Here is a 26562-nt window from a genome sequence, read left to right on the forward strand (position 1 = left end):
TTTCAGTTTTACAAAAAAATTGCAAATAAATTTATGCGAGTTCATGAGACCCACATAAAAAAACGTGTGATTCTAGATTTAAGAGTTTAAACTAGCCGACAGGCGGTACAATTTTATTGCAATAAGCCATCAATTCACAATTGCAAAGGGTAATAAGGTCCTAATAATGTTGAATATTTGAGAGTTTGGAAATCGAGAGAATATCAGAAATTATAAGGTTTTTAAGAAATCGAGTTATTTATACAGTACGGTCATTTTCTGGTGTTTTATCATCAAGATGGTGATAAGGTCTATGAGTAAGGACATGATAATAATCTACGTCTAAGCCTATGGTTCGCGCATTAATTGTGCCATGGTGGATGGAGTACATTGAACCAACAGAATCTGAACTACACTGGTCCAACTGAACAAAATATTAGGCCAAACATTTAGATAAGCAAAAGACATACTGTTCGCTCTGCTTGTCTGGTAGGAGAAGCTAGTGCACGTCTCCTTGGTATAGTTGTATAACTGGTAGTGGTCTGCCTAACCCCAGCTTGACTTAAAAAAAAAATTGTGCCTCCAAATTGAGTCGGCAAAAAAGTTAGTTGGCACGTATTAATAACTAACTGCAAAGACGTGTATAACATGACAGTTCTTTTCTTTTTTCGCTTTTCCTTATTTTCTCACAGCAAAGAGGGATCCATGGAAACAAATGTACTGTTGGGATTTTATGCAAGTGAGTTTCACTAGTGCTAACAATGTAAATATTTTCTTGACTACCGAAAAAAAAAAGGAAAAAGAAAAGAAAACTATGCACACAATGTTTTCTTTACCAAAAAAAAAAAAGAAAACCATGTAAACAATGTTTTTAGTTTTTGACATGCATTGATAAGAGATTTCCTTTAGAGCTCCGTTCGTGACAAGGTGGCAGATAAAACATTATAAAAGTCGCAATTCTCGCGAAACAAAAAAAAAAGGCCCTAAGGTCAAGTGGGAAAACACTTCCCCATGACAGGAAGTGTGAACACTTTCCGTATGAAACATATTTCCTACAAAAAGGTAGGGCCCACCATACTCAGGAGCGAGACGTTTTCCCACAATTTGAAGTGAAACAAACGGGGCCTTACACATAACAGACTATCCAAAGCAGGCCTGACATCATCATCCAATACCTTGACTTAACCGTCTGCTACCACTTGCAAGAGGCCACCAAGGGAACACAAGTCTCCACGATCGAGCCTGGGCGTTTGGAATCAGGGAAAAAGCACACCAACATGTCTACACAAATGCATAATGCTCCTAGTCGTGTGCATGATTCTTCTGTTTACAAAAAAATCGTTGGTTTGACATTTCCAGAGCTCCTGGTAGCATTTGCCAACCAAGATAGTCCTCTAGAGTACTTTACAAAGATTGCCATCGATTCACATAACACTGGAGCAGCAGATGACTCTGGGGACAGGGGGAAGCTCTAGCTGTACAAAATGCACGCAGTTCTATATGCAGACAGATGAAAGAACAATGATCATCAGATCATGCACCTTAAGACAGGATGAAGATTTTGTGTGCATCCCAGGCTACCCTCATTTTCCCATTTTTTGCTTCCGCCTCGTCAAATGTGGTGCCACCAGAATCAGAAGGGTGCGGCAAACTGGTCCACCTCTCAACCTTAAGCTCGGTAACTTCTACAACCCATACCCTGGCTTCCTCCAGACTCTTCCCATGCCATTTTCCATCCACCTGGTAAACTATTCCCCTACCAACTTCCTTTCCATTTCCATCCATTATACACACACACTGGCCGGGTTCGCATTGCACGTACCTCAAAGGACAGTGCATTTGAAACTGCATCTGTATGTCATGTGCAGCAAAATCCGGAAAGTCTGAGGGCAGCACTTCACGAGTTTCAGGCTTTGTAGCTTTTGATGTGCCACTCGATTTCACTGCACTTTGACTACTGCCTCTCTTTGCTGTTGATGGCACATAATATTCCTCTCCGTTACTCTCTGATGAATCGTAGAAATTCCCTGTGCTGGATCCACAGGCCTTATCCAGAAAGGTATTTTCTCCCTCTGATGGGGCACGAGCTTCTCGAGCTGCACGGGCCAGACGAGCTTTCCTGTTATTCAACCTGCCAAGAAAACCAATCAAACTAATTATTTCATATCTAAGCCAATCATTAATTTTACCAAGCATGTTAAAATAGACAATTTGAGAATTACAACTAGTAGTAGGCACTTGTGAAAATTAAAATTGCATAACCACTCATCCATTTGCACTCCATTTTAATTGCATAGCAGGTATCATTTATAGAAATGCGAAGAGCCAATTTTTTGTCTCAATTTTGATCAACGGGGACAATTCATCCTCTATAAAGGAAAATAAAGAGATCCAAGGAACTCTAAATTTTAATCTTGCTTTTTTCTTCAGTTTCATATTGAGTATTCCGTGATATTCGAAGCCAAGAATTTGATTAGAGGTATTTCAGATACCTTTATTACTTATTTCTTGTCATCAGATTCTCCTCTCATCAGAAATACTTTGCTGTAACCACTTCATTCTGTTCTTTCTTCAATATGAGGGATGCTACAATAAAATGGCCCAATGAGACAGCATGGATCAGTCTGCAGGTGCATTGATGTACTTGAGATACTTTGTCTTCGATGTCCTTTTCCGTTACTTGCTACTTTGTTTTCTGTGGTGAATGCATGGAATTGGAAACAGAGGGCCAATTAAAAAGGGGATCTGGGGTTTCGAGGGGTGAGTCAAAATATTCTAGTGCTTTCTTGGAGATGAACAAGGTTAGAGTGGAAAACGGCCAAGTTGTTGCAACTTGGCACAATATTTGACTGTTGGACGGCCCTCTGTATACTTGCTTTCCAAGACTTCATAGGTTGGACTAGGATAAAAAGAGAGATTTCAAACTGCTGGAATGACATAGATGACTGGAAGGTAGGAGGGAGGTGTTCTGTATGTGGTATAGTAATGGTGGAAGCTGAGAAGCTTCCAGCATTGCTACAACGATGCCTACTCTTAGAAACACAAGTCTTACTGATACAAAGACGCTCTAAACCAGGTATTTTCTCAGTCACATCCTGTTATTCGACATTCACCTTCAGTTAACTCCCCCTTCCAAGCAAAATTTTGGTGTTGGAAATGTTGCCAAGAAAAGAGATTATTTGCTTGGCAGTGTCACAAAATAGAAACTGAACCGCAACAAAATCTCAAAGTCAGAGGTTTCGCTGTGACAAATAGATGTGTTTCATCTCTCAAGGCTGAGGAAGGGATCAAAACCTACTGGGAAATGTTCATACTTTCAATGCCTATATAATTTGGCTAGGTAAGATTTCCAGACAGGTCTTCTCGTAACTCGTCAATCAGGGATTTAATTCTGGTGCCACTAACAGAGCAAAAAGGGAAAGAGGTAGCATATAATTTGAAGATGGTATACCTTGCCTAATAGGATAATTAGCTTGTATGGACGGAGAGAAATTATAGAAATTTAAGGTGAGCCAATCAGTTATACATCATACTCTCTAAAATGCTACCCAGTTGTATGTGAAGCATCTTGGGGACTGTCAAAACTTGGATGGAATGAATCATGAAAAATTGGTCGCCAATAAAAAGGGACACCCATTCATACATTGTTGTTCCTATGACTCGTTATATATTTTGTTTTTAGTTAAATTTCCTTTGTTCATTTAAAAAAATCATAATATCATATCTTTCTTTATCTCAGGCCTGCCATGGGTCTATACTCGGTCTCAATGCTCAATCGTGACACAATCCTCCGTCACTTTCTTGACCATGAGATCGTTTTCTCAAATATAATCTAGTAACTAGTTATAGATCTTTGTGTTGATGTTTGCACTGATGGGTCTCCTTCCCCTTCCACAAGTATGCTATTGCTAACACATTTATGAGACATCTCCAATGAATTTAACAAATACAAGACCATCCCTAATCATGCTTTTAATTTATTAACTGCTTGACTGCCTCCATGTGGTTGTACCTTTGGTGCATGCATAAACTGTGATGCCTTATTCACAGCATAAACCAAGTCAGGCTGCACAAATATGAGATACTAAGGTGCACCTACAATGCTTCTGAACTTCTGTGGGAAATCAAGTAAAGCATTATTTTTGCTCTCTTCTTGCAATCCAATATTCAATATAATTGAGGCTTTGGCAGGTTTATATTCCAACATTTCACTAAGCTATAATAAATCTTGAGCATGCAGTCCACTTAAACACCAAGAAAATATCTTAGATTCCCAAGATCCTTCATAAGATACTTGCAATACAAAAATCCTTTGAGGTCTTGATGCAAAACAAGTTGCTTCCCATAATGATTATGTTGACAACACATACAAGAACCAGTGTAATACCAATCTCACCCAGCATTTACAACCACAAACCCCACCCCCCTGTGGGTCCCACTTGTACTGAGCTACTGACTGCAGGTGAACCCAATAGATGCTTAATTCATACTGAAAATGACAACCCATGCCCTAGATGCTTGCTTCAACACAAATGACTTTCTTTAATCTTAGAAAATGGTGGTGACATCTCCTTTCAGATATCCAAGAGGATGCCCATAAAAATCTTGGTGACATCTACTTTCGGATATCCAAGAGAATGCCCCATATATATACCTCCACACAAATCCCCATGCACAAAAGCACTTTTAATGTTTGACTGATATAACTATCAACCAAAATTAACTGCCAAAGAGAGAATAGCTATAATGGTTTCCATCCGCACCATCCCAATGAAAGTTATTACATCATCATCTAAACTGTACTCCCAAATATACCCTTCGCTATAAACATAGCCCTTGGATCTCCCTATAGTCTCATCAGCCTTATACTTGATCTTATAGACCAATTTGCAGACAACATTCTTGTTTATGGGTCTTAACCTACAGTGTGTCACATTCATGAAGCATCAGTTTCCTCATTCATGACTTCAATTCATCAAGCATTTCTACATGCTTCCGCAAAATATTTAGACTCTCTTTCATGATCACTTGCAGCAAAAAACTGAAAATCAAGGGAAAAGGTACTGTGGCTTACCCATTTGGGTGGCTATCAAATTCTGGTGAACCTTTTTACTTGCATTTGCTGATCAACTAAATGCCTTTTGACTTGAAAGTATCAAATTGATAGCTTCAGCTGTGTTGATGTGGGCTCAGGTTAATGTCAAGACTCCACAATTGACTGCAGTTTAGGATGTCTGGCACAAAGTATAGTGCTGAAACTCCGTGCAGCTATCTCACAATCAGCTGCACAATAACACCACTTAATCCACTTGCAGAACTAGAATTCTGCACCTTCAAAGTACCAGAATGCACACTGTTAACACCATAGTTATCAAAAACGCACCTCAAGGCGCAAATAGAGCGCCTCGCCTTGAGGCACAGGTAAATAGCAGAACAAAAAAAAAATAAAGAAAAGAAAGAAAAGAAAAACAAAGGAAAGAAACAAAGAAAGAAAGAAAGGAAGGAAGGAAAGAATGAAAAGGAAGGAAGAAAGATAAAAAAAAAGAAAAAGAAAAAAAGGAAGAAAGAAAGATAAAAAAAAAAGAAAAAGAAAGAAAGAAAAAGAAAGAAAAAGAAAGAAAGAAAGAAAGAAAAAGAAAGAAAGAGAGACAAAAAGAAAGAAAACTATTTGTATTTGCATTTTTCTGTAGAAGAAGAAGAAAAAATGTTAATTTCACTATTTATTTGCAATTTTCTGTTTCTTATTGATTGTTACTTTATCAATAAAGCATTTCTATTATTTATTTGTATTTGTAGATATTCTTAAAGGTTTTTTTAAAGTTAAAGAAAAAAAATTCGGAGGCTTATGCCTTATGCCTTGAGGTTTACACCTCGCTTCAGTTTTTGGTGGAGCGCTACGCTACGCCACAACGCTTTCACAACATTGGTTAACAGTATTCTGCAACTCAGAAATACCAACCACATGCTGTTATCATCATTCTGCACCTCAGAAGTACCAAACTGCATGCTGTTAACACCTGACTGCACATTAAAATTTACTTTAGGTGATCTTCAACCTATGTTTCCACAACCTTTTGGTTGCTGCAATGAATTATCCTTGGACCGCAAACTTATAAAAGATAAGAAGTCAGCCAGAACTAGGATAAGGATTTCAGTTCAGCAGTATCATAATGATCAGCATGCGATTCACTCTTTTTCATTAGATATAACAATCCGATTGGTGCTCACATTAAAATATGTGTACTTTTGTAGTCACCATCATATCCATTGAATGTCCACACTTGTGCCTTTAGTGAAAATTTGTTGCATAGGGAATCATCTATATGAACGCACTTGCAACCAAAAGCACAGGATATGGTGAATTTCCATCCAGTCCATCTAATGGCATATAATTTAAGAGAAAAATGACAATGTAAACACCTTAGTCCATAAATCTGCCCTTAGTTTAGAATCAGACATTATAATCAAGATGGTCTCAGTAACATGCTGATATTTCCCTTCGATGGTACATTTTTCGGCTGATGTCAAACAAGGTATTTCATGCGAAATACCATTATTATGTATTCAACAAAGGCATTAAAGGTATATTCACCTTTCCATCACTATGAAAGGCAATAATTTTATGAGAAAATTGGGTCTTCACAATGGCCTTGAATTGTTTGAAAACATTCAATTGCTTGATCCTTGGTTTTCAGAAAGAAAAACCAAATATATCGACTGAATTTGTTAATAGGAGTCGCATAATATCTTAATTTAGAAAAAATGACATGATAGGAGGTGAATCCCATACACCATAAATGTACAAGCTCAAATAGGAATGAAGTTCTTTTATTAGAATTCCTAAAAGATAATGTGTAACTCTTACAAGTTCATCTATCACAAAAATCCAAAGACCCGTAAGCCTTGTTTCTCAACTGTATGAGATATTTGTTACATGACATCTAAGATATCTCCGATGACACAACTCGACTTAATTATTGGGATGCTCCACACATAACAAAAGCAACGAACGAGAAGATGAAACTAAATTTCATGAGGAATCTTTGTTGCATGATATAAAAACCACCACATCTCCCTTCAACGAACATTTGCTTCAGGTGGAGATAATTCACAGAAAAAAAGGACGAAGAAATAAAAGATATAAGAATTTATTTGGTCAAGAGTCAAAACTAAACTAAGATCAGTCTGATACTAGGAGCAAGATAGGTATTGGACAAGAAGAGGGTGTCAAGACTATTAGGAATAATTGTAGTGATTATGTGAGTGATGCATAACATTTAACATCCTTTGTGATAACTCTACCTAAACCATGATAAGGTACAACACCAATGAGCTTACCAGAGTCTCTAATAACATGATGGGCAGCTCTGAAGTCTAGGTACTAAATGTTTTGAGGTGTAGTGTGTTGTCCTCTACTATTCTGCTGCACATAAGAACTTCCAGACCATGAATTTTTAGCCAACACTTATTGTATAATAGGTTGTATGTTGTACTAAGTGCATCATGTGTTAAGAATACTCACTGTTTGTATATGGATCTGGATCCATAATGTAACACGTCACACACATAAATATAAGAAAAGACGTCAGATCTAGCGTGACGTCTTCCTTTCTAATCCACAAGTCTTCACTCTTTTGCTTTCTTTGTTTTCTTCTTTTCTTGTCTGTTTACTGTGCAGAAACAGATCTCCAAAGGATTTTCACATGGTATCAGAGCCTGAAAAGAGGTAAACCTCATTGATCTCGGCTATTCTTTCTTCGCTTCACCTTCAAATCCTTCTCCTGTTTCTTCAACCCTAAATCCATTTTTCTTTCTCTTCGAATCATATCTGAACCTAGTCAGATCTGACGTGATTTATTTTGTCAGGTTCAAATCTGATCAAATCTGATAATCAACAACAGATCTGATCAGATCCTAGCCAAATCTGATCTTCACCTTTCTCTTCGCAAAATCTGATCTTCACCTTTCTCTTCGCAAAATCTGATCCTCCTTCCTCTTTGCAAGACGTCTCCTGGTTTGATTTAAAAAAAAACGATCAGATTTCTTTTTCAAAATCGTTTCCTTTTGTCTGGTTTTGAAAAAAAAAATTCCTAATCACTTCCAATCAGTCTGACGTGATCTTGATTCAAAAAAGAAAAAAACAAGTTGTATCACTTTTGACTTCTCTGATCTGACCAAAGCAAAAATCTGCGCAAAAAAAAATGCAGATATTATTTAAGGTCAGAAAAATTTTCTCTTTATTGTTAGACTGATTTTGTGCTTCCTTTGTTATTCTTTCATTGATCTCTGAATCTTCTTTTATTTATCGTGTATGTCGTGCTCGTGTCCGTCGGTCTTTTCTTAAAAAAAAAAATTGTCGTTTCGTCAAATGGCTGCTATCAATGCCTCTTTTCTCAGCCATTTAGCTACAAAAAAAACTTAACTCTTCAAATTTTATCACATGGAAGAAGCAGATTATCCCTTTCCTTTCCAGCCATGATATGATGAGTCACCTTGCTGGAACGATCACTGTGCCTCCGGAACTGGTTTCCCAAACAATTTTAGTGCAGAATGGAAGTACAGAAATCCAGATTTTATTGCATGGTGGAAGAATGATTAGTCAGTTGTAGCCTTCATCATAGCCACTCTCTCTCGTGAAGTTCTACACATCCCATCTGGAGTTCCGGCAAAAGTTTTGTGGGATACTCTACATCAATGGTACAAAGAGATTTCTACTCCCCGGATATATCAGCCGAAAGCAGAATTTGCAATGATTAAAAGAGGGGATTCACCTGTAGCTGAATATCTAGATAGGATTAAGGCTCTAGTGGATCAACTTGTTGCCACTGGATCACCATTGTTAGATGAAGATATATGCACGAAAACCATCAGAGGGCTTGGCCAAGAATATAACATGTTCATTACTGTTTACGCTAGCATTATGCCTCACCCATCTTTTGATAAATTGAGAACAACGCCCTTGGAACATGATTAATATATCATCAGGATCTTAGAAGGAAGAAGTGCATCATGACGTTATGGTTGCAGCCCAAAATTTCAATCCCTACAGAGGAAGAGGGTGTGGCCGCGGGCGTAATTTTGGTGGACATGGAGCAAGTATTCTCCCCACACCGAATTATTCTTCTAATCAAACAATCATAGTATGTCAAATGTGTGGAAGAAAGGTCATACTTGTTCCAACTGTTATTGGCGTTACGTTCCTACCTATTGCCCACCTACAGTATTGATTCCTCCTCGTTTTCAGGCACTTGTAGCTGCTTCCCCACTTCTAACAGGTGTTGGTCCGCATGATCCAGCAAATTTTATTCAGGCTCCTACTCCTACTTGCCCATATCCTTTGTCTGTTGTTGGTTCACATGACTTAGCGGCTCTTACTACTGGCTTTGGGTAGCTTAATTTCCAACAACGTCATAATCATGTTGAAAATACGTGGGCTGGTATTCAGGCTCCTTCAGGATATGCTCCTAGCACCCCCTCACACGGCTGGTTTATGGACTCAAGGACAGCACACCATGTCATAGGTGATTCAGGTAAACTCTCTCATGTTAAACCTTATCGTGGTAATGGGATTGTGATTACGGGAGATGAAAAACATCACCATATTACTCATATAGGCACATTCATTGTTCCAACAAATAAAGGATCTCTTTCTTTGCCCAACACTTTGCTTGTTCCTAACATTCATAAAAATCTTATTTTTGTTTTTCAACTTTATCGTGATACTACTTCATACGTCTCTTCTTCTCTATTCTCTGTTTCTGTGAAGGAAATTCACATGAATCAGACACTCACTGAGGGAACATGTGAAAATATAAATGTCCTAAATGAAGCTCCAAATCCCCTACGTTGTCATTCATTGTTTTCGCCATCAATAAGTCTAGAAGTTCATCTACAAGTTGATGTTTGACATCATAGATTAAGGCATTGCAATTAAAGTTTTCTTGATCTTCTATGTAATAAAGGATTAATTAATGTCAAAAAAAAATTCTTCTTCTTGCATTAGTTGTCGTATTTGTAAAAGTCATGAACTTCCTTTTTCAAGATCTAATAAAAAAGCTTCTTTTCCTTTTGAGCTTATTCATTCTGATGTTTGGGAACATTCTCCAATTATGTCTCCGTCAAAATCAAAATATTATATTATTTTTATGGATAACTTTACTCGTTTCACTTGGATATATTTATTAAAATCCAAGGATCAAGTGTTTTCTGTAGATTCAAAGCTTATGTTGAAACTCAATTCTCTAAAAAAAAACTTAGCCTTACACAGTGATGGTGGTGGTGAATACATGTCCAGTCAATTCACAATTTTTACTTGATAATAGAATTCAATGTGAGTTGAGTTGTCCAAAGACTTCTCAGCAAAATGGTGTGGTTGAACACAAACACCATTATATTGTGAAAACAACATTAACTATGATGTATGATGCTAATCTCAAAGCTGGTTTGTAGACGAAAGCCTTTCATACAACCACGTATTTGATAAATAGAATGACTTTGTCCAATCTTGGCGATGATTCATCATATTCATTGCTGCATGGTTTATATCCTAATTACTCTTTGCTACGTGCATATGAGTGTTGATGTTTTGTTCACATTGATGATTCATTGTGCCATAAGTTTTCTCCTCGAACAACTATGTGTCAATTCATTGGCTATGACGAGGAGTATATGGGGTATCGATGTTTTGATCATGCTGTAAATAAAATTGTTATCTCACGACATGTTTTTCATGAGAATGCATGTGGAGCAATATCATCAGCTGCCGGCAATTCCGTGTTGCACTCCTTTTGGCCGTCATCTCCTCAAAATATGCAGCCTGCCTTCAATGATGATGTTGCAGACACTCCTTTTTCTGCTGAACCACCGCCAATACAGCAACACAGTTTTCAGTTCTTCAAGCAGGTATACAGCAGAAAAAATCAGGATTCACTAGATGTGAGTAATCAACCAACAAGTTTACATAATCAGCCCAATCAGCATCCGTTCCCTCCTTGAATGATAATGCTATCCAGCCACCAGTTGTCTCCACTCGCACATCCACTCGTGTCTGTCACCCGCTGATATATGGGTCAGTTATAAAACCTTTTAATTGGATTTTCAGGTGTATGCCACATCTCTCGATGCTATACAAGAGCATCGTTCTTACCTTGAAGCTGGCAAACATCCTCAATGGACAGATGCTATGAATGAAGAGATAGCAGCTCTTCATGAATGTAATACATGGGAGATAGTCTCTCGACCAACAGAGAAGAATGTTGTTAGATGTCGTTGGGTGTACAAGGTCAAACGAAAATTTGATGGCAGCATTGAACGTTTTAAAGCCATGTTAGTAGCCAAAAGTTACACTCAGGAACATGGGCTTGATTTTGATGAAACATTTAGCCCAATAGTTCGAATGGGAACATTTTGTATGGTTTTATTTCTAGCGGTATTAAATGAATGGGATCTATTTCAGTTAGATGTGAAAAATGTTTTTCTTCATGGTGATTTATTCAAATAAGTATATATGGAACATCTACCTAGCTATCCTAAGGGTGATACTCAGTCTACTGTGCTCGGATTGAAGAAGGTTATATATGGGGTGAAACAAGCATCATGTGCGTGGTTTGACACTTTTAGCACTGTGGTCCGGTCTCTTGGTTTTGAGAGTAGCCACTGCAACTATTCTTTGTTTATTCACTGTGATTATCTTGGTCTATGTGGATGCCATTATTATTACTGGCCACAGTGGTGCTAAGATTAAGTAGTTGAAATCCGTTCTATATGGGCGGTTTCACATGAAGTATTTGGGCCTTCTTCGATTCTTCTTAGGTGTGCAGGTGGATCAACATGCAGAACGACTCGTTCTTTCACAACACAAGTATGCTAGAGATACTCCACCGTAGTGGCATGCCAGAGTGTAAGACAGTCCATAGTGTAAGTCAGTCCATACCCGTAAGGCAATTCAGGCCCAATTAGGTAATACTCTTGCAGATGATGTTGATTTGCCTGAGCCTGAGAAATATCGCAGTATCATTGGAGCCTTACAGTACATAGCTTTAACACACCCAAACTTGGCTTTTTCAGTGAATCAGGTATCGCAGTTTATGCATAAACCACAAGTGAGACATATGAAAGCAGTGAAGAGAATCCTTAGGTACATTAAAGGTACACCTTCAGATGGCCTTATTTATGTCAAACCTGCTTCCTTGAATTCTCAAGTCTCCGTTAAAGTTATTGCCTACTCCGATGCCGACTGGGCCCATGATCCCTCTACACCACGCTATGTGATTAGTTATGGAGTTTTTCTGGGAACTCATTTAGTGTCTTAGGCTAGTTGAAAGCAGAAAACGATAGCCCGTTCGAACACAAAGGCTGAATATCATGCTATGACAGCAGTTACTGCAGAGATTGTGTGGATTAAGCCCTATTCTTTTTAATCTTCACCAACACATCTCTAGCTCACTACTATATTGTGATAATCGAAGTGCAGTATCCATTTCTACCAATTCAATTCAACATGGTAAGATGAAATAAAAATCGATCAGAAAAGCTGAAAGCAAAAGAAATTCAATCAGTATTCATTAGAGGAGAAGATCAGGCTGCCGACCTTTTTACCAAAGCTCTTACTGTGCAGCGAACTGGTACTTGAAATCCAAACTGTCCATGGTTCATCACCATGTTCAGTTTGAGGGGGCATGTTAAGAATACTCACTGTTTGTGTATGGAACTGGATCTTGATCCAGATTCATAATGTAACACGTCACACACATATAAATATAAGAAAAGACAGATCTAATGTGACATCTTCCTTTCTAATCCACAGATCTTCTCTTTTTTGCTTTCTTTGTTTTCTTTTTTACATGTCTGTTTAATGTGCAGGAACAGATCGCGGGTGGATTTTCACATCATGTCCTTGATATGGGCATAGAAGCGAGATAAGCTATGTAAGCTGTTGCAGAAATCATAGGATAAGCTGGAGGTGCAGCGGTAGTAATCTGAGGCCTTGTTCCTTTGATGGGACTATAGAAAGTACCCTAAACTTGTTAAATAGGAACAGTCAGGTCGATGATATGTTGACACATCACATCCTATGAGACTGTAGAAAGTGCCCTAAACTTGTTAGATTAGGAACAGTAGGTGGATGATGGCACATCATGGCAATAACAGTTTGAACTCATCATGTTTTCCACACATTTAATAAACAATACGTCCTGGACGTGGAGTATTAAGAGTGGTAAGATGCATGTACTTCTATCAAAAGAGTTAGGCCAACCTCGACCTCCACGCCATGCTCCTGAAGTAGATATAGTGAAAAGAACTTTGTGTTTTTCAACTGATCTACATCCTTCTTTGAGCCAGTACCAGAAGGATAAACACTACCTCATGTTCCAGTAACAAAGAATGCAAATGATCAAAACATGGTCTGGGAATCTTACTCACACACATATAGCGAATATATACTTTGCCCCTAATTCTCAGACTATTTGAATAAAAATATCATCACCTAAAATCGGTGAACCAATAGCAGTAAGCAGATCTATGATAGTTTTTATCAGATTTCGTATGGGTATATGTGTGGTTCAGCTTGCACAGAAAAGTAGAGAGAGAGAGGAGGAGATGCACAATTGACTGGGGCGGCACACAAGAGCTCGACCTCCAAACCCTAAGCTTTATAAAAAATAAACAGATATACAATTAGCCTTTTAATATCAGAGATATTACAAGAATGCCATTAATGAAACTGATATTGTGCATGTGTTTCATTTAACATGCCTATTTTCACATGCGTATGGATCCGGATCCAGATCCATACGCAAGCTATATTTTAACAACCTCCCTCAAGTTGTACGTGATTTTGGAGCATGTCCAACTTGCTCTTCAATAACCAAAATTGATGTCCTGTTAACCCCTTGGTAAACAGGTCTGCCACTTGATCTTCTGTTCGAACATGACGTAGTTCTATTAGTTCTATCTCCTTCATCTCGACTTTCTGCTGTATAAAATGTTGATCAATCTCAATGTGCTTCGTTCTGCTATGCTGGATAGGATTACATGCAATGCTTATTGCGCTTTGATTGTCACATAGAAGAAATGATCGAATAATTGTCTCCCCAAGATCACTCAATAAGTGTCTAATCCATGTAACTTATGTCGTGCCTGCAGCCATCGATCTATATTCAGCCTCTGTACTCGATCGTGCCACTGCCTTTTGTTTTCTACTGCTACAGGACACTAAATTGTGTCCAATATATACACAATATCCAGAGACAGATCGTCTCTCATCTGGATCCCCTGCCCAATCTGCGTCTGTATAAGTGATGAGTTCATGTCCTCTATGCAGATTATCGTTCTTGCGATAAATAAGTTTGTCACCTATAGTTCCTTTTAAATAGCGTAGAATGCGCTTCACAACTTCCATATGACCCTCCGTTGGAGCATGCATAAACTGGGATACCTGATTGACAACATAAACTATATCAGGTCTGGTAAAGGTCAAGTACTGTAACATCCCCACGAGACTTCTATACATTGTAGGGTTGACACAAAATGACCATCTTTAGAGCTCAGCCTTTGATGTAATACACTAGGAGTGCTGACTGGTTTGTAATTCGTCATCCCGGCTTTTTCCAGAAGGTCAAGAGTGTATTTTTGTTGTATGAGTGTCAATGTGTCTTGTTGTCTGTCAACTTTCACACCAAGAAAGTACCTCAACTCCCCTAAATCTTTCATCTTGAAAGTTTTCATTAAAAACTGCTTCACGTCTTGCACATGATTATCTGAGCTCCCAGTGATCACAATGTCATCAACATATATAAGAAGAAGTATAACAATGCCTGTCTTTTGGTAAATAAAGAGTGAGTGATCCAGAGAGCATCTTCTAAAACCATAACCCTGAATTTGCATAGAGAAACTTTCAAACCAAGAACGGGACACTTGTTTCAACCCATACAGAGATTTCCTTAGTTTGCACACCCAGGCAGTAGGATCCTTCTCGGCATAACCAGGAGGTTGCTCCATATACACTCCTTCCTTTAAAGTTCCATGCAAAAATGCATTTTTAACATCCATCTGGCTAAGGCTCCATCCTCGATCGACTGCTAGGGATATAATGACACAAATAGTACCCATTTTGACTACCGGACTAAAAGTTTCATCGTAGTCTTCACCATACTGTTGTGTGAATCCTCGAGCAACAAGTCGCGCCTTATATCTGTCAATACTTCCTTCAGGCTTATACTTTGTTTTATAAACCCATTTTTAGCCAACTACATTCTTTCCTTCTGGCCGAGGAACTATTTTCCAAGTCTGGCATTCATGAAGAGCTTCCATTTCTTCATTCATAGCTTCAGTCCAATGACGAGATTGAAGAGCTTGATTAAAACAAGTGGGTTCATCCTGTTTTGTGAGCTGAGACATAAACAACTGGAAATCAAGGGAAAAGGTCTCATAACTCACCCATCGTTGAATAGGATGCTTAATGCATGACGACCTTTGAGCCGGATCATTGGTGATGCTTTCCACATTTCTCAGCTCTGTATTTTTGTTCCGTCTAGTGTATATCTGTTCATAGAAGCGTTCTACTGGGGGTGGCTCAACTGGAGATAATTCAACATGCATTTGTGAGTCATTCAACTCCCTACTCAAGCCGAAGGAAGGACAATTTGTCTGACATGTTTCTCCTGTATTAGCAAAAAGATTTGCGCTCATCTATGTCACATGGGTGCGGGCGCGGGTGCGGGTGCGGGTGTGGGGATTCGGCACTTCCAAAAAACCTGGGTGCAGAGGTGCGACAGGGGCAAAAATGTAATATATATATATGTATATATATATATATATGTATATATATAAAGGGGGTCGGGAGAACAGGCAGTTTTTTTTTTCAAATTTTGCAGCTGACAGACAGCTGCTGTCAGCATAATTTTTTTTTAAAAAAAAATCGCAGCTCATTTGGGCAAATTTTTTAAAAAAAAAATCCAAAAAAAAAATGGACCTTAATGATCTTGGGTGCGGTCAACGCACCCAGGATCGGGTTGACCGCACCCGCGTTGAGTCGCGTCAACGCGGGTGTGGCACCCTGCTAGCCGAATCCCTGTGACATAGGCGCTCATCCATGGATCATATACCTCTAATTCTCGAGATGGCAACGCTGCAGAGTCATTGACCTGAAAATTTTGTTCCTCAAAAACAACAATTATGGAGGTCCTAATACGTTTTGTAGTAGGGTCATAGCATTGATAACCTTTGTATTCATCCGCATACCCAATAAATCTGCACTTGACAGCCTTGTCCTGAAACTTATTTCGCAGAGATGAATCAATATGTACATAACATACACAACCAAAAATACGCAGCTCATCGTAAGAGGGATGTTGCCCAAATAAAATATAATAGGGAGATTTCCGATCCAAAAGTGCCATAGGAAGACGATTTATGATATGAACAAATGTGTGAAAAACTTCTCTCCAGAGACTAACGGGCACATTGCTATCATGTAACATGCTCATCGCGCTCTCGACAATATGCCTGAGTTTCCTCTCCGCAACCCCATTTTGTTGAGGAGTATGAGGGCAAGAAACCTGTCGACTTATTCCTTTATCCCGAAGAAAGGCAATAAACTCGTTCGATGAATACTCTCCTCCACCATCACATTGTAAATGCACAATATCACAAGCAAACTTTGTTTTGACCATCGAATGGAATTCTCGAAATATTTGAAAAACTTCATGCTTGTGTTTTAAGAAATATATCCAAGTATAACGGGAATAAGAATCAATAAAGACAACATAGTAATGACTGCTAGAAAGAGAAGGAATAGGTGCGGGTCCCCAAACATCAGAACAAATAATCTCAAATGGCTTTGAAGCTCCTTTATTTATAATATGAAAAGGAAGAACATGGCTTTTGCAGAGTTCGCATGAAGAACATTTATTATTATTATCAAAAAATGAACATAGGCTAGACTCTGGAAGGAGACCATCAGATACAAGATTTTCAACGAAACTCCGACTACAATGTCCCAAACGACTATGCCAAATATCTGACTTATTACAATGAGATGAATTAAAAACTTTCAATGAAGGGAAAAACAAATACTCTGAAGGCGAAGACACTGAAGAATGCTTGGACGACTTCAACTGGAGGACTGGGACTGAAGGCGAAGAGACTAAAGGAATTTCCTTGAAGACGTACATGTTTCATTGTCGCTCCCCCTTAGCGAACGTCTCCTTCGTTCGTAGATCCTTAACATAAACAGAAGAGGGAGTAAATTCAACGGAAGAATTCATATCGTCAACAAGTTTAGCTACATAAACAATGTTCTTTTTAATATTAGGAGCAAGGACATTGAACAAGTGAAGTGAGCACTTTGACATAGGGATATGTGCACTGCCAGTATGACTAATGGAGTGATAAGTTCCATCTCCCGTAACTATACTACCTTTTTCAAAATAAGGCAATAAGTGAGATAACTTACCCGCATTACCCGTAACATGTGTGGCGGCACTTGAATCAATATACCATTCGCCTTGTTCATTTTGCTTGATCGTCATCTGTGACAATGTTGATAACAAAAGTTGTTGCACATCTGTGGATGGCACTTTCGTGTCCATAGTAGTAGCTAATTTATTCTCAATTTTGTTTATTTTTCCTCTATTCTGTAGATTGAACCAACAATCAGCCTTCACATGTCCTCTTTTGTTACATAAGAAACAAGTGGACACTCTCCTCTGATTCCCTGTATTAAAAGCCCCTGAAATATTAGGTGTAGGCAAGATACCACGTCCTCCCTGCCCAAAACGTCAGCGGCCTTTGCCTCCTTGATGCCCTCCATTCCCTCGTCCAAAATCTACAGAAGTGTCCATGACCAAAACTGAATGAGGATGAGCTGATTCATTTCCTTCTGCTCTTTGTTTCATAATCATCTCATGCTGGAGAAGTTTCGCTTGAAGATGGTCAAAGGTGGGCAAGTGAGGAAGGCATGATAAAGCTATGGTAAACATGTCAAAATCAGGACCCAATCCATTGAAAAGTTGTTGAACCTTATCTTTATCTGCAATAGCACTTCCAATAACCGTCAATTGATCAGTAATACTCTTCAAGCGGCCTATGTATTTCATGACCGTCATGGAGCCTTTCTTCAAACTTTGAAATTCATTTTTTAAGTACATAACTCGGGCTTCTGATATCTGAGAGTATGTCTGAGCCAGCTTACTCCACAGATCCGCCGCAGTGCAATCATCTGAAAGAGTAACCAACACTTCTTGAGAGAGTGTTGACGTAATATAAGCAACCAAAGACTGATCCTGCTTCCTTCAAGCTGTATACTCTGAATTCTTAATAGAAATGGTAATTGTGTCACCCTTCTCATCCTTGGTTTCCTGCAAAATACGCCGTGGTGGTATAGGAACTAAAACATGCAGATGTTCATCGAGATCCTGACTCCGTATAAAAGGAAGGATTTGCCTCTTCCAAGTCAAAAAATTAGAATGAGTAAGTTTTTCTGTAACGAGCTGACTCAAGAAATTTGCAGAGGGACCGGATGACGAAGAGTAATCCATATCAATGGGACAATGAATAAGCAAACAAAATGAATGGAAAGAAACAAACAGGTTTGAGACCACTTAATCAATCAGGAGAACTTCAACAAAGCATGTACCTGTGCTACCAATATCTTGAAATAATTCCCTTTTGTAAACTGTTATAATCTGCCTATAGGCGTTGCACAAGGAACACTAAAATAGCAATAAAGGAAAAGAAAAATTTCTGGAATCAAAGAGATTGTTTGCAATCAAAGATGACTACAATAAAAAATGATGACTACAGTAAAAAATGAATCAAACAAGCTGCAATCAGAGAGGAGAACACTTAGAAATGATGACTGCAATGTGGCTGCAGTCGTTGATGTTGAGAAAAGAGTAACAGACGTTAAGAGTGGATGAACGAGAATCAAGAAACGATGACTGACAGTCGTTGATGGCTGCAGTCGTTGATGTGGCTGACACTCGTTGATGAATGAGAATAAAAAAAATGAGTAGCAGACGAACCTGTTTAGTTCTGGGACCGAGACGACGATGGGATTGGTATCACGTTAAGAAGATAGACAGATGATGAACGAGAACTAGCAGAAAAGAAGGGTTCAGAGAGAAGAATAAAAAGGGGGAAAGACGAGTTGCATAGAGGGGTTCGAAGAGGAGAATAAAAAGGGGGAAAGATGAACCAAAACCTGTTTCTTCAGATCTCGCTGAACACGCTTCTGATAGGATTCCGCAACCCAGAGCTCTGATACCATATCAGATTTCGTATGGGTATATGTGTGGTTCAGCTTGCACAGGAAAGTAGAGAGAGAGAGAGGAGGAGATGCACAATTGACTGGGGCGGCACACAAGAGCTCGACCTCCAAACCCTAAGCTTTATAAAAAATAAACAGATATACAATGAGCCTTTTAATATCAGAGATATTACAAGAATGTCATTAATGAAACTGATATTGTGCATGTGTTTCATTTAACATGCGTATTTTAACATGCGTATGGATCTGGATCCAGATCCATACGCAAGCTATATTTTAACAGTTTTAACCTTACTAAAGCATTCAATGACATGACTTTCCACAACCTGAGTTTTGCACTCCCCTTTTAGATGATAAATTTTGGGAGACGAAATCTGCTCAAACCCTTAATGGAGAGGTTATCCACAAGTTCCATTGAAGGAATCTGCAATAAGACCTTGCGAGTAAGTAGCAATAATATATGCCACTACTACTTGATCATTGTTAGACCACACAACAAAATCAGGGATTCTTGACTAAGATACCCTGACCCTATTAACTGTTCTTTTATGTCCATGTGACAAAATCCTTGAATATAGGTAGAGACCGTCAAAATGCCCCATCAAACCGTTACTGATAATGGAATGATATACTTCTTGAAGGTCAAAAGATTGGTTCACTCAAACTTTTTGGTGGATCAATTAATATCACTACTGTACATGGGAGAGACCAAGAATGAAGGTAGTAAGGAAATAGACATGGAATTTATTTCAGATGTTTTAGAGATTAATGGTCCATGTACACTTGAATCTTCACTCTTTCTTTTGAGAAGCTGCACCTGGTCAACCTTCATCTTTGGCTGACAGCCTGTCAGTTGTGGAGCCCAACAGCAGATGGAGGGAATCCAGGTACAGCGGCACACTTAAAGTGTGCAATGTGATTGCACCTGATCTGCAAAGGGGGGATCTCCTCTCACTGCAGATTGATCCATCTTGCTGCCTCAAACTTATTCTCTCTCCTTCTCTTCATGGACATCACATCACATTAAAGGCATGAATCTCAAGGTTGCTACCCACAAAATCTGGCATGGTATTAGATTAGAGCTGGCGTAAGATTTGACCAAACAATCCTGGTAATGAGGGAAGAAATGGACAAAATTGGTACAAGAAAACCAGTGCAAAGTGATGAAATTAACATTAAAAATGTCAGCCTTGGCAAGTCAGACCCATGCTTAAGCTGGGTAGCCCTTTGATGACAGCCATTCCCATGGGGTGCATGATCAACCTATTTGCTTACAAGGTTGAATGTGTCACCAGTTTATCCCATTACAATCAGGATTTGAATCATTTGATACATAGAAGAGGACCCAAGACCAATATGTTGAGATGTGGCCAGCTTGGACCTGGTATTTTTTCAGGGGATCAATCATGAGAAAACCTCACACAATCTAAACCTGACATATAGTTGCATCTAATAAAAATGGGTAAAACCAAGTTTTTTCCCACAAGCAATTTTATATGAAGACATACTGGATATTGCTTTGAACAAACCAGGCTTTTCATACAATGATTCAGGCAAAAGAAAAAAGAACATTATGATTTAAAAAATTATTCACTCACCAGTTTTTCAGTTGAGAAGATGTGAGCTCAGATCCCTGTGAAGTTCACGAAGAAAATTTATCAGAAGAATAGCATAAGCAGTCAAACAACGAGGCTATGAAACAAGTTTCAACAAAGCAAAAAAGTGCAATAGATTTTTATTTACACACATGTACACTAAGCTTTTCTGTCCATGACTGCAAAGAAACTGCATTGCGCTGCAAGTCTGGCTCCTCAATAAGGGCTCTTTCAATTAAAGTTATCTGCTTATCATTCATAATATTTCGCTTCCGTTTCCTTGGTTGCTTGTCTTCACTCTCAGCAGCTTCAAGCTTTTCATTTCCATGCACAAAACCCTTGGTTTCATTGTCTTTCATAAACTCTGAAAGCTTGGGAAACTGCCCATCTGCACTGGAGAAAAATTCGTCAAGCCGATTCTTGCTCTTCCTGGTAACACCTGAATTTCCTTCAGCAAACTTACTATCTTTTCTGACCTCTCGCTCACACCCTGTTGCAAATCTAGTGGATGCTTTCTGCTCTTCCACTTTAATCCTATCAGGCTCCATGTGTGACTTAAGAGGACTCTTTTGCTTATTCATGACATTCAGTTGATCCACCTCCTGAAATAAGGAGGTATCAGAGAACCCCTCTTTAAGGTCACAAATTTTCCCTTTGTAGTCTAGTGCGTCTTCAGCTTCATCCACTTTCTTTGTCAAACATGAACTGCGTAAGCCTACACCTTGGGAGTCCTGTTACATAATAATTTTTAGCTCCCACTTTTATATCCGCAACTTGGTTGTTAAGACATTTTGATAAAGAACCATGAGATACAGGCATGTTATCAAATACCTGATGACACTCGTTCTTGCTAATGTCATAAAAGATGAGTTGCTAAGAAACAATGATATAAATTTGTCACCCACCTTATTCCTTTCATGATTAGAGAATTTTTCCCACAATTGTAAACTTTGGTGGGTTCTGTGCACTGCTTTAAATTTATTCTCACGCATTTTTCTCATATTATCATTAACAAAGTCCTGCAGATAATGAAAACCAGCTAATCAGATCTGGAAGTAAAAAAATAATGGTTTGCAAACTTTGCATGATTATGAGTGACACATATTCAAGAAAAAATAGTTTACATAATTATGAGATACATATTTCTTTTTTTATTTATAAAAATCTGTGCCAAGATATAATAAAAGTGGCAATGTATTTATGCATGCAAGAAGTGTTGCATTATCCTCGGGATATTCTCAAGATATATTTATTTTATTTGGAGAAAAAAAAATTCATCTAAAAAAGTTCAAAATTTGTCAAACAAAATAAAGTTATGACAAGAGGAACCAAAAAAACAAAGAAAATTGACAAATTTCTGTTAAAGTTGTGATATAAAAGGCAACAGATCGAATATGCTGTAACTCCTTGTTTATTTAATTCTGATAAAAAGATCGCTACAGATTCATGAAAAACAGAATCTTTTGCCAATGTTTTTGTGATATTATCATGATGGTCTCGTATTTTTCAGGTCATGTAAAATGGCTTACCTGAGTTGCATTTGCCTTGTATGATGGAGGAAGTATCTCACACAATTGTTCAACAAATACACTACATTGAGGGAAAAATAGAGCCAAAATAAGACAAGAAAGCAGAACTAAGAGGAAGTTGAAACTAAGTGGCTTAGTATCTGACTTGAAACTTTGATATAAACTGCAAGAGGCATTACAACTTAAAGGTTGTTATTGCAAACATCATAATAAAAAGCATGAAAAATCTCAGTAAAAATCTTATAAAAAACTCAAAATTTGGGTTAGATTAAAAATATGCAGCTGCACATTGATTGCATTGCACGACAAGAAATATCACCATCGATGTGTCCCAGCCAAAAAAGCTTCTGGTTCATGTTTTCAATAACTTTCATGTTCAGCAGATATATCACCCCACATATTAACCTGACACATTGGCTTTTCAATGGAAATTTGTGTTAAATGTATAACTGTTTAAATGATGCATATGGTTATCTGCTTCCACTGGGTGGCTGGCAAAAGTGCTCTACATTGGTTGATGAGAACATGGTTGGTTCTGGCACTCTTTGCACCATCAGATAGTCCACAGTGATTACAATGACTATAAAGCTACACACTAGTGAAGATTCTCATGATGGTAAGCCCCATTCAAGTGCATCTATCAAGTTCTCACTTTTTCAGCCTTTTCAATCTCCAAGTTTTCCCCCTCTAAATGCTTCAACCGTTAAATCTAGTTGTGGTGTTTCCAACATGTAAACACAAGGTTGGGGAGAATAGAATATGGAATCATGCAACCACCACTCTTTAGCATACCTAACACAAAGAACAATATGCCATGCAGAAAGGACAAAAAACCACAAAAATGTTGATGTAATTATTGCTTTTGACAGAGAAATAACATATTGATGATCACTCTGCAAATGGATGGGTCCATGCCAAATATTTTCAAGTCTGACAATCAATTCAATTTAAAGAAGGCAAATAACTACATTATACATTATATATATGTGTGTGTGTGTCCCGCATCATTGAACTGGTTAACCATCAAACGACGCTCGGATGTGGGTCCAAAAAATAGGTTTTAAGCAGTGTTTCTTGACCGCCGCTAAAGAATGTATTCACGCAAAATTGTCCACAATCATCGAACGATTTTAGCGTTCGATGACACGTGTTACTATATATATATATATATATATATATATATATATATATATATATATATATATATATATATATATATATATATATATATATATATATATATATATATATATATATATCGGATACATTTTAACATTCCCCCTCAAACTTACAGTGTGATGACCGAAAGTTTGCCAAGAAGAAAATTGAATCTAGGAGAACAGAGCACCTTAGTAAAAAAGTTCGTCAGTTGGTATTCTGAAGTCACATAAGATAGATCAATAACATTCTTTAGATATTCTTCTCTAACATAGTGACAGTCCATCTAGATAGGTTTCGTGCGCTCATGAAATGTGTGATTCTTTGCAATATATATTGCACTTTTGTTGTTACAACATAGCTTGATAGACTCTTGAACACGAACTCTCATATCTTTCAATAACCGCCGAATCCAAACAATTTTCATGGTTATAGTTGTCATGGCTCGGTACTCAGCCTCCGTAGAAGATAAAGACACTTTTTGTTGTTTCTTACATCTCCATGAAACCAAAGATGTGACGGTTATTTGGGTCACCTCCCCAATCAGAATTAGTATAAGCAATTAAATTTAACTCATAAGATAAAGATAGAAATACTCCCTTATTTATGGACCCTTTCACATATCTGATAATCCGAAGAATAACACTCATATGAACTGATGTAGGGGCATGTTGAAATTGGCTTGCAACATGCACTGCATGAGAGATATCTGGTCTGGTGATGCTAAGATACATCAATGAACCAACGAGTTGCCTATAAGGAATAGGATTTTCTAGAAGAATTCCATCATCAATTTTCATCTTTGTCCCTACTACTTCAGTAGTTTCACAAGTTCTGTCATCTGAAATACCTGACCTGTCAATGACCACAAAAGTAAGCTTAATTTGGGACAAGAAATAACCCCTATGAGAATAGGCAACTTCAATGCCCAAAAAATATGCTAGAAAACCTAAGTCAAACATTTCAAAATTTTCTGTTAGAGTAGACTTGATACTCTTGATTCCTACTGCATCATCACCTGTGATTAACATATCATCAACATATACTAACAAAATTACAATACCTGCATCAGAGTTCTTGACAAATAAGCAGTGTCAGTGTAACATGAGACAAAACTATTTTCTACCATTATACTGGTAAATCGATCATACCAAGTCTTAGGAACTTGTTTCAAACCATAAAGGGCTTTTTGTAGGCGAAGAACTTTACCTTTAGGCACATTCATTCCCGGAGGAGGATCCATATAAACTTCTTCATATAGCTCTCCATTTAAGAAAGCATTCTTAACATCCATTTGATATATGTTCCATTTTTTAATAGATGCAATTGTAATTAGACATCTAACAGTAACCATTCGCGCAACCGAAACAAAAGTTTCATCGTAATTAATACCATATTCTTGACTATACCCCTTGGCGACAAGACAAGCTTTATATCTCTCAAGAGACCCGTCACTCTTAGTTTTGACTTTCACAACCCACCTACATCCTATTGTTTTCTTTCCTTTAGGCAAATCTTAGAATTCTCAAGTTTTGGCCTTCCTAAGATCTCTAAGTTCATTATCCATTGCATCCCTCTACTCTAACATTTTCTTAGCTTCTTCAAAACTTTTACGTTCTATAAATGAATGAATGACATTAAGACATGCTCTATGTTTAGGTGAGAAGGATTCAAAGAAAATAAATCTACAAGGGTTTCTTCTAGTTCTTTCGGTTCTACAAGGATTATTTGTTAAAGAAGATTCACTATATTTTTCGATTGCACTTCTAAAATTGTTTCTATCTCTATGTGTATAGGTGATAGGGTCACTAGATGCTCTTTCTTCTATAGAATGATCAATAGGTTGATAGGAAAAGTTGTTATTTTCATCTATATTTTCATTATCTCTAAAATCATCATATATACAAGTTCATCATCGCTTGAAATATCATCATCTCTAGATAGTAACTCAAACAAGAAAGAGTAATCCATCATTTCTTTAAAACCACTCACATTTTCTAGGAAAGTCACATTCCTACAAACATATAATTTATCATTCTTAACACCATAACATCTAAAACCTTTTTGAGTTTCGGAATACCCAAGAAATGCACAAGGGATAGCTTTTGGTGAGAGTTTGCCATTTTTATCGATAAGGACAAAACATTTGCATCCAAATATTCTCAACCTATTGTAATCGGGTTCCTTTTGGTATAGAATTTCAAACGGTGAAATTTTATTTAGATTTTTTGAAGGAAGGCGATTTATGAGATAAACGGAGGCAAGGGCCGCCTCGGCCCAAAATCTTTTAGGAATATTTTGAGAAATAAGCAAGTTTTAGTTGTTTCAATAATATGCCTATGTTTCCTTTCAGCTAGACCATTTTGTTGAAGTGTTTTTGGAAAAGATTTTTGATGAATTATTCCATGAATTTCAAGATATTTTTTTGAATCATTTGAAAGATACCCACCTCCGGAATCGGTCCTAAGAATTTTCAAGTTACTATTAAATTAATTTTTTATCATCATATGATGTCTTAAACGATGCAAAGACCTCATGTTTATGCTTAAGGAAATATATCCAACAAAATCTAGAATAATCATCAACAAAAATAACATACTATGCAAATCCTCCTTTAGATATAACGGGTGTCGGTCCCCATACATCCGAGTGCACAAGCTCAAAGGGTTTGCTTGTAAACATAGATCTTTGTTCAAAAGGCAGACTTCTCATTTTTCCAAAAATGCAATCATTATAAGTGAAGTTATCCTTAGCAAAAGTCAAATAAGAAAGCTTGACGACATTAGGATGTCCAAGTCTTTTATGTCAAACATTTATATCTTTATGTTGAGCAATATTACAAAAAGAAGCTTTTGGAATTTGTAGAAACTTCATATAGTAGAAATCGCCTTTTCTAGAGCCTTCCCCAATTAACTTCCCGAACTAGCGATCATGTACCCAATATTGATTTGATGAGAACTTAATATCACATCCATGGTTCGAGAGTTGAGAAACGGAAAGCAAGTTTAAATTTAATTTTGGTATAAATCTA

The 26562-nt window shown here is 37.7% G+C and overlaps 1 protein-coding gene across 1 annotated transcript in view; it reads right to left on the reverse strand.

Moving 5' to 3' along the window:
* Nucleotides 1-797: 797 nt before the first annotated feature.
* Nucleotides 798-26562, reverse strand: part of LOC149816666 (sequence-specific DNA binding transcription factor ATNDX) — a 57452-nt gene continuing 31687 nt past the window's right edge. The window contains exons 13-17 of the mRNA XM_089988170.1: nucleotides 22374-22434; nucleotides 21750-21863; nucleotides 20997-21575; nucleotides 20848-20882; nucleotides 798-2110 (exon numbers count right to left, since the gene is read on the reverse strand). Coding sequence (XP_089844296.1) covers nucleotides 1522-2110; nucleotides 20848-20882; nucleotides 20997-21575; nucleotides 21750-21863; nucleotides 22374-22434 — 1378 coding nt within the window. The 3' untranslated portion in view covers nucleotides 798-1521. The remainder of the gene's footprint in view (nucleotides 2111-20847; nucleotides 20883-20996; nucleotides 21576-21749; nucleotides 21864-22373; nucleotides 22435-26562) is intronic.

Source organism: Nuphar pumila, chromosome 14, assembly GCF_984573655.1.
Source record: "Nuphar pumila chromosome 14, dmNupPumi1.hap1.1, whole genome shotgun sequence".
Lineage (NCBI taxonomy): Eukaryota > Viridiplantae > Streptophyta > Magnoliopsida > Nymphaeales > Nymphaeaceae > Nuphar > Nuphar pumila.